The sequence below is a fragment of the Pecten maximus genome, chromosome 16 (genome assembly GCF_902652985.1).
Source record: "Pecten maximus chromosome 16, xPecMax1.1, whole genome shotgun sequence".
Classification (NCBI taxonomy): Eukaryota; Metazoa; Mollusca; class Bivalvia; order Pectinida; family Pectinidae; genus Pecten; species Pecten maximus.
Window position 1 is genome coordinate 5,168,881 of NC_047030.1, and position 18,518 is coordinate 5,187,398.

At 33.0% G+C, this 18,518-nt stretch overlaps 1 protein-coding gene across 1 annotated transcript in view; it reads left to right on the forward strand.

Annotated features, from left to right (window-relative positions):
• Positions 1-14,534: 14,534 nt before the first annotated feature.
• Positions 14,535-18,518, forward strand: part of LOC117345002 (adipolin-like) — a 66,767-nt gene continuing 62,783 nt past the window's right edge. The window contains exon 1 of the mRNA XM_033907918.1: positions 14,535-15,124. Coding sequence (XP_033763809.1) covers positions 14,987-15,124 — 138 coding nt within the window. The 5' untranslated portion in view covers positions 14,535-14,986. The remainder of the gene's footprint in view (positions 15,125-18,518) is intronic.

An 18,518-nucleotide genomic window follows, 5' to 3' on the forward strand; every position in this document is an offset into this window, starting at 1 on the left:
GTATTACTCAGCTGTGATATTGTGTTACTTAGCTGTGCTATTGTATTACTCAGCTGTGATATTGTATTACTCAGCTGTGATATTGTATTACTCAATTGTGATATTGTATTACTTAGATGTGATATTGTATTATTCAGCTGGGATATTGTATTACTCAGCTGGGATGTTGTATTACTCAGCTGTGATGTTGTGTTACTCAGCTGTGATATTGTATTACTCAGCTGTGATATTGTATTACTCAGCTGTGATATTGTGTTACTCAGCTGTGATATTGTATTACTCAGCTGTGATATTGTATTACTCAGCTGGGATATTGTGTTACTCAGCTGTGATATTGTGTTACTCAGCTGTGATATTGTATTACTCAGCTGGGATATTGTATTACTCAGCTGTTATATTGTATTACTCAGCTGTGATATTGTGTTACTCAGCTTTGATGTTGAAGTAATCAGCTATGATATTGTATTATAATGTGATATTGAATAGCATATTTGAACTATTGTTGCGGTACATGTTATCTGTTGTGTTTGATCTCTTTTTGTGGAAAGAAAAGTTAATCTGATTTGAACTGAATATCGAATGCCTGATAACTGTCACCAACTGTTTATAAATCCTCTATATAACTGAGATTTAACCTTTTTTCTGATCAATGGACTTTTGATAGATAAATAAGCCCATGATTAATGTAGCATGCATACATAGGCAACCCATGTTAATGTTCGCTGATCCCATATCATCATAATGTAAATACTACCAGGAAACATGCAAGATGGCTGTCACCCTTGGACATTAGGCGGTTTAAAAGACTTAATTTATTTTTCCATTTCCGGATCGGGAACACACATTAGTTTAATTTGTTTCATTTAATTGAACTTTCTTCAAATTGCCATGGTCGTATGATGACTGTATTTCTTAACTTGTCATGCGTTTGTTTTATCATCTATATATTATGTAAGAATTCGTATCAATTTAAATTGAAAAAAATATATGATTTGATAAAATGTCAATTCCTTTTCGTTGGTAAAGACTCGCACTGTTTCCTTGAATGTGTCGTAGCTGGAGAGAGGTGCCTGATAAATCAAAAAAGGATATCAATTTTATCACGGAAATGGTCACTGATGCATAAAGATGAGGACGTAAATTCTCTCAACAGCCACGACCCTTCCCTGACGCTACGATTAACCGTGGATAAGAACTTCAACTTAAATCCTTCAGTGCTAGTATCACTGTTAATATCGTTACGTCATTTGTTTTAATTTGCCTTTTTCCGAGGATAGAATTATATCGGAGAGAAAAGGGTACCTTGAAAATAAAATTTTACAATTTTCTCGAAAATGGATTCCTTTAACTTAGGATTTTTTAAAATGATTAAATTATAAATGATATGTGTTGATATCTTGAGAATAAGAATACGTATAAAAACAATAGAGAATATCGGCATTCAACCCTTGAAAAAAACCAGAGAGTAAGAGCATGTATTCTAGCAGGGTTACCGTTCTTTATTTCATTGAAGACATCCATTTAAGCAATATTTATCAAATCTCTATCAAATCCGAAATCTATATCAAATCTATATTATGTCAACATCAAATCTATATCAAATCAATATCAAATCTTCATCAAAACTATGTCAAATATATATTACATCTACATCAAATCTATATCAAATTTATATCAGATCTATGTCAAATCTATATCAAATAGATATTATAGCTATATATAATCTACATTGTATATCAAATCTATTTCAAATCTATATCAATTTCTATGATAAATCTTTATTAAATCTATATCAAATAATTACCAAATCCAAACAAATCTGTATCAAATTTACATCAAATCTGTATCAAATATATATCAAATATAGTAAACATTTATCAAATATATATCATAGCTTTATAAAATCTATATTGAATCTATATCAAATATATATCAAATCCAAAGAAATCTATATCAAATCAATATCAATATATCAAATCATATCAAATCTTCATCAACACTATGTCAAATATATATTAGATCTACAAATCTACAGTATATCAAATTGATATCATCTGCATCAAATCAATATCAAATTTATTTCAAATCTATATGCAATATATATATATATATATATATAACGATATTATTTGTATAATGTAAAGGGAACAGTAATAAGAGTGTTGCCAATGAGCCTCTTTTTGAGCCTAAAAACTCAACAAAATCACTGAAGTATGGCACCAATTTAAGTCACGTGGGAAAAACAGGAAATTTACTGGTCCTTAGCGCCATAATCTGCCTGTGCAATACCAGGGAGACAATACCAGTTGTATAAAATTTGACAGGTTCAGAGGACAGAAAATATTATCTTCTTAAATTGGGTACACTCCAAACTTCCAAAATCGAACTATAAGGACGTTTAGAAAAAAATGTCTGCAAGGATACAATGGAATAAAAATAATATAAAATGTTGCAATACCTAACGCATATCTATTATGGCCTCTTTTTGTCAACAAGGAGCGTGAACAAGTCAACAACCAAGTTCGGCAGACTTTTCACATCAGTCGCCTCTTTGGAGCAATGGTATACATAACCTGTACCCAAAGAGCAACTGTTATAAACATTTTATACACTGAATGAACTATAATTAACAGCTGTAGCTACAAGTCCGTGTAACTATCCTTTGATTTGTGACAGCCATGATGATTGAAATTGACGCGACAGATATGTTTTACAATACAAACATGCCAAAGCTTTAAGGAGTCACGCCCCGACAATAGAACATGTACGACAAACAAATCCCCGAGCGAGAACACCGTGTGACTCGGTACTATAGGAAATTGACTGAAAGACATGTGTGGTCCTTTTATTATATACTACCAACCTTAACGGATCAAAACGGCAAATCTTCTCTTTATGAGCTAAAAATGTGGGCGTTTCTTCGTGGGGAAACTATTGAAATCCGATCTAATAGTATGATAATTCATTCAAGAATTGAAATAGAGTCGTACCCGTCAGGAATACAAGTGATACGAAATGAATGATCCTTTTCGTGATCTTGAAGCCGATGGCGGACCTATTTGTTGTTTTAATTATTTTCTTTCTATCTCAACAATTCTCCCATCTTTTTCTTTTAATCTACAAGTCGATATAGGCGCTTCACAATTTAAATGCCGTCTTTTTTACTTTTTACCTGTTTTGCTTCGCCATGTATGACTGTTTTCGCAACAGATTATATCCGATTATATCATCTGGAAGGATGGAAGAACCTTTGTTTTCATTCTTAAGGTGCCGATAAGCTGGGTAGATGGGGAGCGGAAACGTATTAAAATGACGACTGAAACAGGTAAATACGGATAAAAACTTAAACATAATTTTAGCAATAAAACAAATCCAAATAGCAATCCTTCAGCTGGCTGTATTTTAGGTTTTCTAGTATGTAAAAAAGACACACAAGTGCTAATCACCTTCGAAAATAAATTAAATTACAGAAACAATACAGTCAAACTTCATTTTACAGCTGTATTATTACAGAGTTATAGAGTATAAACACTAAAAGTTGTTGTTATCTTATACAAAGCAGAGACTCTACTAATTAGTGTGTCGAATATCACAATATATGAAGTTTTCGTTTGACAGTTACATGTATCTGAAAAGTTATAAAAAAGTTACAAGAATCTTTGAAATAAACCGGAGTATAGCAGCACACATTAAATAAATATATAAATAAATAAGTTTTCCATCGGCCTTAACGGTGCCCCGTGTTATATATTTTGGCAGATTGGATTCCCGTGACCTTGAAGGTGAGGTAAATGTTAACCCCAGCATGCAAAAGGCCCAATATCAGGTCTCTGTACCTTTAGCTAAGCAAGACGAATTCGTTTAGAGATTTTAGCAAATCTGAACCATGTGACCTTGAATAAAGGTCAATTTCATTCATTGAATATTCTTGATAACCAGCTTACTATCAACCCAATATCAAGTCTCTTGGCCTTACTTGCTTAATGAGAAGACGCTGCTTACATATTTTAGCATATTTGACCTCTTTGACCTTGAATGAATAATTTATTTGAACAATTTTAATAGCATTTCATTCCAGCATGCTACGGGCCAAATATCTCTTACTTAATTAGAAGAATTTGTTTAAAGATCTTAAATGAAGGGGCAGGGTCTTTCATTTGAACATTCTTGATAGCCATATACCCCAGCTTACTATATACCCAATATCAGGTCTCTGGGCCTCTCGCTAAATGACATGACGTTGTTAAAGAGTTTAGCATATTGGACCCCTGTGACTTTGAATGAATGTCAAGATCATTCAATTGAACAAACTTGATAGCCCTCCACCACAACATGCTATAGGCCCAATATCTTTTTGAGAAGAAGTCGAAAATACAAGTGTTTACGAACGGACGGCGGAAGACGACGGGCAAAGGCAATTAGAATAGGTCACTTGAGCCTTTATCCAGGTGACTTAAAACACATCGATATTGTGTATTTCACAGTACAAAATACTAAAAGGCGCATCTTAATCGTATATTATGAAGTACCACAAAATACTAAATAAAACATTTTTATTGTATATTAGTGTGCATCATGTTTTTAATAAAGACTACTGCAGGCATCAATTGACTAGAACGAGGAAAGTTTATCATTATAACAAATCTTGTTTGTAAAACATATTTTTATTCAAACGTTAAACCTATCTTAATGTGTTTTTAAACTCAAAAAAGCTTTAATAAGGAGTAGGGGGTTGTTCACACATATCAGCCTATCAATAAACACTATGACTATGAGAAGTTATATTATCTAGATGTAGACAGTAGACGCGGACCCCACTGGTTCAGACCTATTGATTTTGTACCTGATTATAACTACAAAAGTCACCAACGACTTGGGAATGTTGACCTTACACTAACTACACATATTAAGTATACATCAAATTGTTTTAGACACTTTTGTTTCTTTAAGAAAAAAAGAAGCAAGTAAACCGGAGAGCGTCTCTTCAATCATTTTAAAACTGTTTTTGAATCCATTAATTCAAGCTTCTTTTAGAAAATACAACAAGAAGGAAACAAATTAGACCTGTAGAGCCGTCATTGCTGTATTAGCGCTTTAAGTAATAGGTTTTATTTCAGTTCTGTGTGAAGATAGAATATGACAAGGGGGTAAATTGAAGCAAGATTACAGCGCTGCGTGTTTTGCCTGTGAGATTGGCACCGCTTGCTAATAATCTCCGATAAAGAGGAATTTGTAATAGCTATTAGTATGATGAATGGCAGGGTTAACTGACGTACCCCCTCCTTTCAGACTTAGGGTTTTGATAAAACACCACACACTGTCGGCTATTCTTCTGATTTACAGGCTAGTCCACAGTAGTTGTAACAGAGGTCCCTCATATGGTATTTGTATGGACAGAAAATACTCACAAGCATTACCAGCTTCCATGAGTGGATACTGAATTCAAACACAAACATTATCTATATTATCAACAAACATTTTGTACTTCAATGACAGCTTATGGTCCCGTTTGTCTATTACGATCAGTTTCTATTATGTTAATTTTTATGATCTATATATAAATATAACCATACTATTATTCATATAACGGGTTGAAAGCTGAAAATATGATACAATATAAACTGATTGAGGAGCTGTTAATTAGTTTTTACCAATTCATTCAAGCCAATTTCGTATAAACAGCGGAAATAGTTTTTTTCAAATCATGTAGATACTAACCATGCATGCGTACACCGCTCACAAGAGGTATAAAAGGGATTATAATAATACCGTTTTAATAACAATGGTAATCAAAATGATGAAAATCATTTAATTTTGCACTTCAGTAATATTGATAAGATATGATATCAAATATACCTGTATGCCTAATGTAATTGCAGTTTGTTTGGTAAACTAATTCAAAATAAAAGTATTAACGGACTCTCTATTTTACTAAATGGTATCCCTCTACAGCCTCAATCTCGTGCTGTGAAAGTGCACTTCAAATCTCCCCGTGGTCAAACAGGATGCCTAATTGATTTACGATTCTCTTAACGTTCATCGCGAATTTTTGTGGATTATCCCAAAATTCAGAAAACAGACATCATTGTGTACTTTGGTTTAAGTTTGTTTGTGATAATTAATTTCCCCCTTTTTTTTTTATTTCATGTTAATATGACAATAACTAATAATTATTCGGCTGAATTTAAAAAATGTATTTTATTTTGTGTCGAATTCAATTATTGTGTGTAGTAGTTTTTTTTTAATGTAACCGTGTCTATCTTGGCACACTCAAGTTTTAGCACACAACTGGATTTAAGGGTCATTAAAATAGGATGATACCCAGTGATATTGGCATATAAACCATTACTCTGGTGCATATTAACAGCAGTAACATAATTAATTGTTAGTATGCAGCATGCCTGATCATGTGTCTTGCTGTTGACGTTAGTCAATTTCGCCAAAACATGCGAAACATGCTTTTTCAGGAGAACATACCTCATGTAGATCACATACATTGCACAAAATAACCATGCCGTTATGTTAGCAAAGGCTTTTTAAAACAAAACAAAACAAAACATGCTATAAACCCACTATATGCTAATTTATATAACCAGATTTTACTCTCTTAATAGCATAAATATCAACATGATTCTATTCATGAATATGACATATCAAGAGGTACATAATGTATTTCAATTAATAAAATGTTTCTATTGGATACTGTTGAGACACCCGAACATTTAGGACTGTTTCGAGACAATGTGGAGTTGGGACTTTTTTTCAGAAATATGCATCTTTCACCTCAAATTCAGCGATTAGACCATTTTTCCTAAATTGCGCTCTTAAACATGATTATTTTGCACATTTTCCAAATTCACAAACAGCTCAGGAAATAACATGTCAATAGCATGGGACATAGCTAGCCATGATACATAATACGAATGCATTAACGTTACTCTTGGTAAACTGAGTAGTGATTCAAAGACTGGATTTGCTATTTAGATTATCCTTAACTAGAGTAACGAAATGATGATTTGGCGCCCCAACAATATCTAACTATATACAGAAATTTCAATTAGCGCAATTAGTGTTTAGCGGGAAAACCCTGAAAGGACTTCTGCTAAAATATCACAAAAAATATATGCCTTTTTTATTTGACAGATTTAGCCCGAAAAAAGATATAGCCACGTGATTAGTGATTAGTCATTACAAATGAAGCTTCGAAATAGAATGCACATTGTTAGATATCCTCTATTTATTTCACTTTAACTGTATCTGAAACAAGCAATGAAATATATTACGCGTTTGCAATATACAATGTACCTTTATATTTTCGACATAATTGATTTTTTATGTCGACTGTCCTCCCAGCTAACTCGGGAAAATAATAAAATGTGTCGGTCAGCAAAACGAAATGATTTTGAGTAGAACAACATGTGTATTGGACCCTGGATTAGGTTAAATTTTAATCATCTACTTTGTTGTTAACCATTAATGTACGTGGTATCACTATCTTGTTTTCATTGTGTTTAGCAGAATGCATGTTTGTATACCTATCTGATACAATTCTAACGCAAAAGCTAATACTTTTATTAGTGCACGCCCAATGATTTAATTGATATAAAATGTGTATCTCGTGCATATCTCGAATGGGATTTTGTTAACTGATCCACGGGGGAAATATCAAGAACAAAAAATCAAATAACATTTAAAATCAGTTTTATGCCGGGTATATTATGTTTACAGTGTGTTGAGACACGAGTACACGGGTTAAACGTGTACATGCCTTAGTATAAGAGTGTGCCGGTACTAGTTCCTTTCTAGCTATTTATTCTTTAATGAAACTATAAGGACACAATATATCACGGCCAACTACTAAACACAATGGCGGGCTATTGACTGCACGACATGGAATACATTTCAGATATCAATCACAATGTATATTAAGAAACATGAAGAGATTTTTTGTTGTGAAGAGGGGCGTGGTGTATTTTATCAATCATTTCCCTGTATGTTTTATACCGTTTTTTTGCTATTGATTAACTTCGATAAGATTGTTTTTGTTGAAACATTTACAAGATATGTTCTATATTTTCAATAATCTTTCGAATCATGACTTTCAGAAAATGTCTCCAGAATGGACACCTTATATCAACTGTTGCAGAATGGAAGGATTGAGTTTTATGTTTCTATTTATTTTTCACCTAATATGAAAAAATTATTCGGCAGGTATATCTTCGTCATTTGTCTTTCGTTTCCTGTTGTACAAATCAGCACCCCCATAATGTAAGTGTGAGACTTGTGATGACTTTAATGACAATTCAGTCTTTTTACCACGTCACATAGTACTTTTTTTTTCATTGGTTGTGAGACACACCTTATGTAATTTCATGCTGAAATGCCGGCAAATTAGTGCACACAAAAACACACATAAAGATATATAACAAGGTAACACAAATGACGAAGGAAGACACTTTTAAGACTCGTGACCTGTCCGAGCCCCGGTCTCAAGATCTACGGCACCTAATCCCTTAGCCAGAAATATCCACATCTGTAAATTTACCTGACGGACTATATAGTAGAAGACGTTTACTCTCCCGGAACACCTTGTGTTATTTTTCTTGTATTGTTAAAGGTTTTACAATACAAATTCATTTATTTTGTCTTTATATTTTGCCCCTGCTTTTTCGATTTGGATTTAAAGATTACTATTTCCTTTTTACTTCAATATTATCTTTTTTTTCGTAAGCAAATACACGTGATTTACTTAAGATGAGCTTCTTTGTATCATTTCAACAGTCGGTCTAAACAATTGATTCCTTTGATACTTAACTATTAAGATGTCTTAGTCGGTACACATGTCATATGTTTAGAATCTATATATAATAATACATTGGTTTACAAACCAGTTATGAGAATTATTATCTCTAATACATGTTAAAGATCTGTTTAACTGTAACCCACAAGTCCTTGTTGCTCGATCTAATTGTCGTACGCATGTGATATTGGTCAATGTATGTCGTCACGACAATGTGAAGGTCAAGAAATAAAACTGATAGTGGATATTGGTGAACATTTTGCATCATAATTGAAATATGTAAGCGTTCATCATGAGTGGTATATGTATTAACATCTTCTCGATATCAAATAAGCTAGTTGACTATTCCCTATTTTATCACAGGCAGATACTGAGGAAACCCTTGAAGTTAGGACGGGCTAATGACGGTGTCTACGCCTGAAGAAACAAACTTCAAACCGTCATCATCAATGGTTGTATCAGTCTATGAAGTATATATGTATAATTATTTTAACTTAAGGTACCTACAGATGGAGATTAAAAGTACCTGCCGTCTCATTTCAATATCCTTCTTTTTCTTTTGTGTTATCCACTGCCTACTGTCTCCTTCCAAGTATCTCCCTTGACACTGCTGTGCGTTTGGCCCTGGATTTAAATGTTCGCCTTTGTGAGGAAGACTTCATTTGTTGTTCTGTCATTACATATACTGTTTTAAGGTCCCTACTTGACGTTAATAGGTGTAAGAGGTGACTAGCCTATTCCTGTGTCAGTATAATGGATAGTCGGCAATGCAAGGTCAATGGCAGTATAACGGAGTAACTTAAGTTGACTCTATTTAACAAGGAGGCGTCGACTTTTAGTGATCTAAAAATTTGTAAATTATTTGTAAATAAAAAGTTCCATCTGTATCAAAATTATACCGAATAAATGTGGCTTGGGTTTCTCGCAAAATCTCGTTCTTTATTCACGACCTTGGGCTAGTTGCACAAATGCTTGGACTATTTTAGCGCACCCAATAATCCTACATCCGGGTCCGGCTAAGAACGGAAGAGCGTTGTATTTAAGTTACCCCGTGGGCCAAGTCCATTGCCTAACGAAACCTTAGGCAGACAAAGCCTAGATCCGCCGTGTTGTTCTTCCGATAATGTGTTTGTCTAGAGTATCTGAAACGATTTCAAGGTATGTTGCTTTAACCCCGAATCCGCACGTGCAAACGAATAACTGAATGGCACGTGGCTCATTATATTTCTAAAGTCGGGGGAGGAAACGGCTGTCTATCGACAATGCTCACAATTGGCATGCAAAACACGTGCATTAAAATATTCAACCAAAAAGAATGCAATTTACGATGTTTTACTTTCAAATTCTAATACATAAATGTTCCCATTCAAGCGAGTACAGTTCCGACAATATATTTAAAAGTATATCTTGGAGTAAAATAATGAATATCATATTAATTCGCTGCCATTCAGTTGAGTGCAAGTCGATAATGTAAACGAAAAGTCATTCTAGAGGTATGCCTGATACAAAACACAGCTTATAAAATTATATCACAGTAATTTAGTGGAACGGCTATACATTCTTTTCTTGACGGATTCTGCTCTGAAGCATGTACATTGAACGTTGTATTAGGGATGAAACTTCATATTATCACGAGGTTAATATTTTTAGAAGATTTATGAAAAGAACTTGTCATCTTGAAGCAAAGATTGTTTGTGTAAACATATCTAGACATAGGAGAGACAGTTGAGAAAGTTGTCATGATAAGGAATTTGATAACATTACGGTAAGAACATTAACGTTGTGACGGCTCTGTTTATTATATAGAATGTGACAACTTCATGTTAGCAGGAAATTATTCAACTTTCCACAAATTACGAAACTTATTTAAATGTAGGGTTAAAACAGGTTTACCTTCGTGAGTAACACACTCTCACTTTCCATGGTATCACTGAAAAGACCTAGAGGTTTGAAAGAGCTGTATAATGCTAATTTGTATTAGACATTCGGCATAAGCGATACCTCTTACCAAATTTATATTTAAAGATACCATTCGCTTGTACGTTTTGTACGATCTGATTTTATATTATGAATGATACAAATTACGAGAGAAGCAATGCTCGATAAATATGAGACACTTTACACTGAAAAATATATAATTTTAAGGGATTGGTAATTATTGTACATAATATATATGAACATTATCAAGAATAAACTTTCAGTTGACTTTTAGCAAAGATGTGTGACGGTATATAAGAAATATGTGATATGGTATCAGTAGTGCCCTGTACTTGTTAGATCTCTCATTTACTTTCTTCTCTAGTTGTTAATTTTTTTATATCTATTGAAATATACAAAAATGTATTTCGATATGTTTTGTTTTGTTTCAACTCTAAACTACATTAAGGAGTCGTTCTCATGCATTATTTCGTTTTTCTGTGATAAATGATATAGAGGATCTTACACGAGTAAATGTTTTATGCAATATATTGATCGACTTTTATGAGTTCCATTAGACAGAGCCACGACTGTAAGATTAGATTGAGCACATAAATACTATCTATGAGAATATAAGCAAAACATGTTCAATTTTCGTTTCTATAAAAAAAAAACAAAAAAACAGGCGAAATCCGGCACGGCTGGGACGCTTCCGTCTACATAAACACTCATGCGATGTCATATATTTACTATGACGTCACGATAGTGTTATTACACATATTGATGACATGGCCGTATGACATGGGGGAACGGGCCAGTAATGTGATAAATGTATTATCTTGTTCGATATGAAGTCAGACATATTCGATGCTTGTTGATATTCCATTGTCTCATCACCCTAGTTTTCTTGAGAGTGTGACTGTATTTTACTTAGATTTGCATGGCGGGTTATTCCTTCGGTCTTAACATTCTTTTTAAAGAGTTTCCATGCAAATCTCGATCTTTTAAGTTTGCTATCGTTTGATCGATTTTGAGTTAAAATTAAGATTTCGTTATTATGTTGGTATTCTCTGTTATTTTCATTATTTGATAACATGTTGACACACTTTAAATTGAATTTTCATCGATAATTATATACAGTAGTAATTGGGCCTGAATCTGTCATTTCATTTACTACAAAATATTGCTTCCGAAGATACATTCAATGTTTCCGTTACACTGGTTATAAACCCTCCGATCAGAAGTAAAGAATTTAACACCTAAGTCTGAGTAACATGAGCGGTAGTATATTGTCAATTTTTTCCCAGACACTATCGTCAGAAACAAATACATGCTGGCTTATCATAAGGTAAGACTTCTTAAAATTTTCCCAACATAAAATTTGATATAAAGAGCAGTATGAATATATGTGACATCAGAACAAAAGGAAATGCAGAATGATTTTATAAGCACACATTCAATAATGAAGATACACGTGTAATAATGAAGATACACGTGTAATAATGAAGATACACGTGTAATAATGAAAATGCACGTGTAATAATGAAGATGCACATGTAATAATGAAGATACACGTGTAATAATGAAGATACACATGTAATAATGAAGATACACATGTAATAATGAAGACAAACATGTAATAATGAAGATACACATGTAATAATGAAGATACACATGTAATAATGAAGACAAACATGTTATAATGAAGATACACGTGTTATAATGAAAATACATGTGTGATAATGAAGATACATGTGTGATAATGAAGATACACGTGTAATAATGAAAATACATGTGTAATAATGAAGATAATAGCAACCTCTCCAGAATTGTATGGTTTGTATTTTATTATCCTCGTAAAACAAACGTCAGGAATCCGTCAGGACATTTACAATATAACGTCTTATAAAACATTGATTGATGATTTGGTATAATATTAAACAGTTTTGGTACACACGAACGTATGTCTGTCTTTAACATACCTAAAATATAGATATACGTTTTCCAAAATTAACTTAATTTTCCCCCTTTGATATGTAACGAAATGAAGAATTTAAATTAAATTATAGATGTGTGTGTTATGTGCTGCAATAGATAATAGGATAATACAAGTTTTTGATAGTAACATCAATGGGTTGATACTTATACATTGATTGTGAAACATATTATACAGGTTGGTAAGGATAGCCATATAAAAGGTTATCTATCACAACCAATAAAATAACATGTTTAGCATATATTTTATTGAATATTATTTGTCAAGTAGTAATAACGACAGTACAGACAAGTAAATTGTCGAATGTTTGAGGCAATCTGCCCCTTTATCAACACACAAGTAAATTACATACGATCACATATAGACATAGAACATGGAACAGTTACACAAATATAGTGGGTATAAACAATTAATATTGGTATATGTATCAACTAAGCCCATTGTAAGTATTCATCCTCCGGATGGAGTCTTCGTCTTTCTTCAATATATTACAAAGACACTGTCATGGCGACCCCAGTTCTTTCCTATGTCCCCCCTCCCATAATGACTTACATTATTGGTCAGGTAAATAGTTAAAAGCTTCATGAATGGCACAATGGTTGTCAACGTCTGTTTTATAGTTTGAATGACGCTTGATGAGCTAAATGGTTTGTGATATGTTCTGTTTGCTTTGTGATAGACGCTCTGGTTTTATGAGAGATGTGTAATTTAGTTTTGTGAATGACGATATTGTTTTCTGCGAGATATGCTGTATTTTTGTGAATGAATATCTGGTTTTCTACGAGATGTGCTGTTCGTTTTGTGAATGACGATATTGTTTTCTGTGAGATGTGCTGTAGGTTTGTGAATGAATATCTGGTTTTCTACGAGATGTACTGTTCGTTTTGTGAATGACGATATTGTTTTCTGTGATATGCTGTAGGTTTGTGAATTAATATCTGGTTTTCTACGAGATGTGCTGTTCGTTTTGTGAATGACGATATGGTTTTCTGTGATATGCTGTATTTTTGTGAATGACGATATGGTTTTCTGTGATATGCTGTAGGTTTGTGAATTAATATCTGGTTTTCTACGAGATGTGCTGTTTGTTTTGTGAATGACGATATGGTTTTCTGGCAGACGTGATGTTTTGTTTGTGAATATCGCTATGGTTTTTTTGAGAGATGTAATGTTTCGTTTGTGAATATCGCTATGGTTTTCTAAGAGATCTTCTGTTCTTGGTGAATATCGCTATGGTTTTCTGTGAGATGTGCTTTCATTTTATGAATGATGCTATGGTTTTCTGTTGACTACAGTGGTGTGGGTTAACCTCTGTTTTTCATTATTTTCAGTTATTGTAACATCTCTTATATGCATGACACCCGGAACAGGTCTATAATCTATTTATATAAATAAAGCGTCTATCCTTGTAACAATCAGTTTAACCTCGAGATTGTTGTAACATCACTCATTGTTTTAATTACAGCAGTACTGATATTTAAATGATGAGCGATAAAAATAGATAGTTCGGTAGGAGCTGTGTATCACGCCTGTGATACCATACACGTACAATGTCTATATATGACAATACGATTTTACTACGTTAACTTTCCTGCCTGAATTATGAGAGAGAGCACAAGGCTGAGTATTACACGGCTACGGACTACTACTACGGCTCGCTGGTGATATACGTGTTCATTGATACTCCTCCACAGCGTCTGTGTGTTCTAGCCTAACACACCAGCCATTGGACGAGCGTGCTATCCAACGTGTACATAGCCATACCTGCACTTGCTAACTTTAACGCAAGGTATATATATATACATACAGGCGTGGGTTCACTCTATTGCCATTCCACATGTAAACACACAATCGCCTGTTTGAGTCCTGTTACTGAAAATCTTTCCGTGAATTTAGACGAGGATGCATATTTTTTATTTATGCTATCATATTTTGTGTCAAAACAATAACAAATAGTTACGTGACATATAATTTTTTTTCTAGAATAGGATAGTCATTATGGCTTTTGCAACAAACTAATTAGTATAAAGTTAAATGTTCTGAAAAGAGTTTTAAAATATTTAAGTTGTTACGGAACTGTTGGAAAGACGCTGTTTATGCATAAAGGATGATACAAATCGTCACATTAGCTTCATATCGTTCACCTCTGTCAGGACGGTGATGCTTATAAAAAGTGGTACGTGGAGAAAACCATTGTGACGGATTCTCTCTAACACCTGTTTCGGATTTTACCCGTGTTTTTCGCCTTTTTCGAAACGTTTGGAGAAAAGACAATGGAAGGCGTGCGTCCAATCCTACTTTGCGTGATAGTAATACTACACACGTTACCTGTTAAAATGTCCACTTACCAGGATTTTCTTGACCTTGGAGATGATATTGATGGATATTCAAATCTAAGCAGCAATGATGAGGTAAGCACGTTTTTGCTTTAATTAAGTTTATGATTTTAAATACACGATTACTAAATCTGGCATAATTTTCATGGAACTAATGTCTCATATATATTGTGCGTTGCTTTAAAATCATGCATAGAACAAAAGGACGCAAAATTCCGTCCGGATAGCATATGATGTAACATTGTTTTATCATCGGTTATTGTTTCAAAATGTCTTGGTATAAAAATGCAATGTCATTTCCTTGAATTATCTCGGGATAAAACAATAGGCAAACATCTCGAGGGTCAACCATGTACAGATAAAGTAGTATGATAGTTCAAATGTAACCTCATCATTACATGTTATGTTTGGTTAATCAGTGCTCTTTTAAATAGTTCGATAAAACAATGACTAATTCATGTGAATTATGTAATTTAAAACTACAAACGTACGTCATCAGATTCTGTGTGTCTTTTGTACCTCTGAAATGTGTTATCAATTGATGTGGATCTTTATAATTAATGAAAAGTGTGTAAGTGGTTGATTACATTAGTACGATAAAGTTTCAGTCGTTTCACTGTTGTGGAGTTCTTCAAAGGAAGACACAAATCATATTGATATACCATACACCCTTAAAACTACAGTTATTGTGCGAATTATGATAAACACCATGTCATTGTCCTGAAATACATGCATGTGCGTTCACAAATTGAACATTAACACATAAAATTGATGTTTATATCTTTAGTACTTTTTAAAGATATTAGCTTAGAAATGCTGGGTATTTTCAATTTTGTGCTGTTCTAATCCCGAATGTACCTGCACTTCTTCACGTTCCTGTATTTGCTCAATATGAACTCTTTCACGTCTCGGCATATACTCAATAAAACAAAATACAACTCAAGTAGAGTTAGTTTGATGTGATGAAATTTGATCTGGATAGAAAACTCCGGCTTTGTAAAGCAAGATGTTTTCAAAAAATTACAACATCGGTAATTGAGTGTAAATGTGTCTCTTGAACCTTAGTGAGTATATTTCATATAAGCTAATAGCTACTTACATTACACAACTGGACAATGCATTCCCACTCTCTATTTATAGATGTATAATAGGAACAGGTAATGAGGTAGCCGCACTATAACTCTTACCTGAATTACAGGTGTTTAGTCGTCGGTGTAATCTGTTTACTCAGCCTCGTACCACGGACAATAAAATCAATGGAACACATAAGGCATCATGAGCTAACGCATAAATTTAAAAAAAAAAGTTTTTTTCTTCCGGCACTATATTTATTTAATTTTGTCAATAAAAGGCAGTACCTTTTACAACAGAAAGATGAAAGTCAATACACAACTATAGTTTATATATTCTAATTCAAAATTATTGAAAGAGCCTATATTATTGTTTCGGGCAATACAAGTATTTGTGAGAAGATCTTAAAGTTAAGATTTTTTTCTTTTATTTTGAAACAAATCTATTTTATCTTTTTTTAATTTTCAGTGATGCATATTTCTAATGATGTGTCGGTGAGAATACTGAATGGAATATTTCAACTTCAGCATTTAATATTTCACAAGTGAAGAAATATATATATGAATAGATTAATACAAATCTATGTCTGTATGTGATCGTTTGTAATTTCCCTGTGCCTTGATAAAGGGGAGGTTTGACTCGACAATTCGATAACTTTCTTGCCTGTAACATCCTCATTACTACAAGACCAATCAGATATGTATTTAAGATTTATTGAAGGGCACAATATTCTAATGATTACAACATTTCGTCATAAATTGTAAAGTCAAATTAGTGAATGTTATTTGTATATTTTAATCATTCATATATTCATATGAAATGCATTATGTATTTATTCTGTAACTGTCACATTTTATATGATGTATCAAGTTGAAAAGGTATATCAATATCTACTCAATATTACGAAGTACATCGATGAATCACTGTGTATATATCAATCAATCATTGCATTCAGGACTGAAAGTACCACCGGCAGTAAGAACATCATTTCAGATCACTTTAATTACAGCCGTATGTTTAGCTACTTTTAAGATGATACATTACAGAAGTCACACAATCACAATGATACTATTAACATATAATCAATGAGGAAACAACTATGTTCCATTCATGTATCAGATTTCAAACTGACAAAATATCAACGAATTTGTAGTACGATGGTTAAGATTTACAATATTATATGTATGTGTGTAATTTTAGATAAAACTTGTATCTACAAGTTGGTATGATAATAAATCGAATCTACTTGGTTTCATTTAAACAGTTAGTGATATAAAGTATTTTCGACCAGTGAATAAAAACAATATCCAATTTACCAATCAACGCCCTCTACACAGAGATTGCTATTTATAGAAGCAAAAAATAAACAAAGAAGTTGTATAAATATACAACAACAACAAAACAAAAAACGGTATAGTAAAACAAAAAATTAAATAAAAAAGATTATAGAATATCGAATAAAAAAATTGTGGATTATGAATTAAAAAAAAAGTAGTTTAAAGCAAATAAAAAGCTTTAAAAAAGACTAAAACAAGGAACAAAATAATAGGAGTTTACAACAAATAAGAGTTTTAGAACATAAAACAATAAAAAAAAATCTGTGTATAAATAAACAAAAAAGTAATGGTAATCGTTATAGTAATAAACAAAACATTACAGAATATCAAAAAACAAAATATCACAAAATACGAAACAAACAAAACAGTTACAGTAATAAAAAGAAGCAAAGAAATTACAGTAATATATAACAAACTAAATAGGTATCACATTAGAAAACAAACAAAAAAGTCATAGTTGTATAAAACATAGCATAAAAAATAATAAAGTAGCATAAAACAAAAAAGCTATTGTAACATAAAAGAAACAAGAAACAGTTAATAACTAAAATCGATAAAACAAGATGATATTAACACAATGAATTACATTTGTATTTGACCATTGAAATACGACTCTGTGTTCCTGAAAGGTAGGCATCTTTTGCATCATCGACGTCATCCGCTATACAAATCTAGGTCACGACGACATCCGCTATACAAATCTAGGTCACGACGACATCCGCTGTACAAATCTAGGTCACGACGACATCCGCCATACAAATCTATGTCACCACGACACCCGCCATACAAATCTAGGTCACGACGCCATCCGCTGTACAAATCTAGGTCACGACGACACCCGCCATACAAATCTAGGTCACGACGACACCCGCCATACAAATCTAGGTCACGACGACATCCGCCATACAAATCTAGGTCACGACGACATCCGCTAAACATATCTAGGTCATATCTTGTTTAAGTCACATCCTCAAAATGAGAACAAGGGTACATGATTTGAGAAACAATGACATATTTTCTCCTAAATCTTGTTTGGAGGGTGTCGGTTTAATTCATATTAT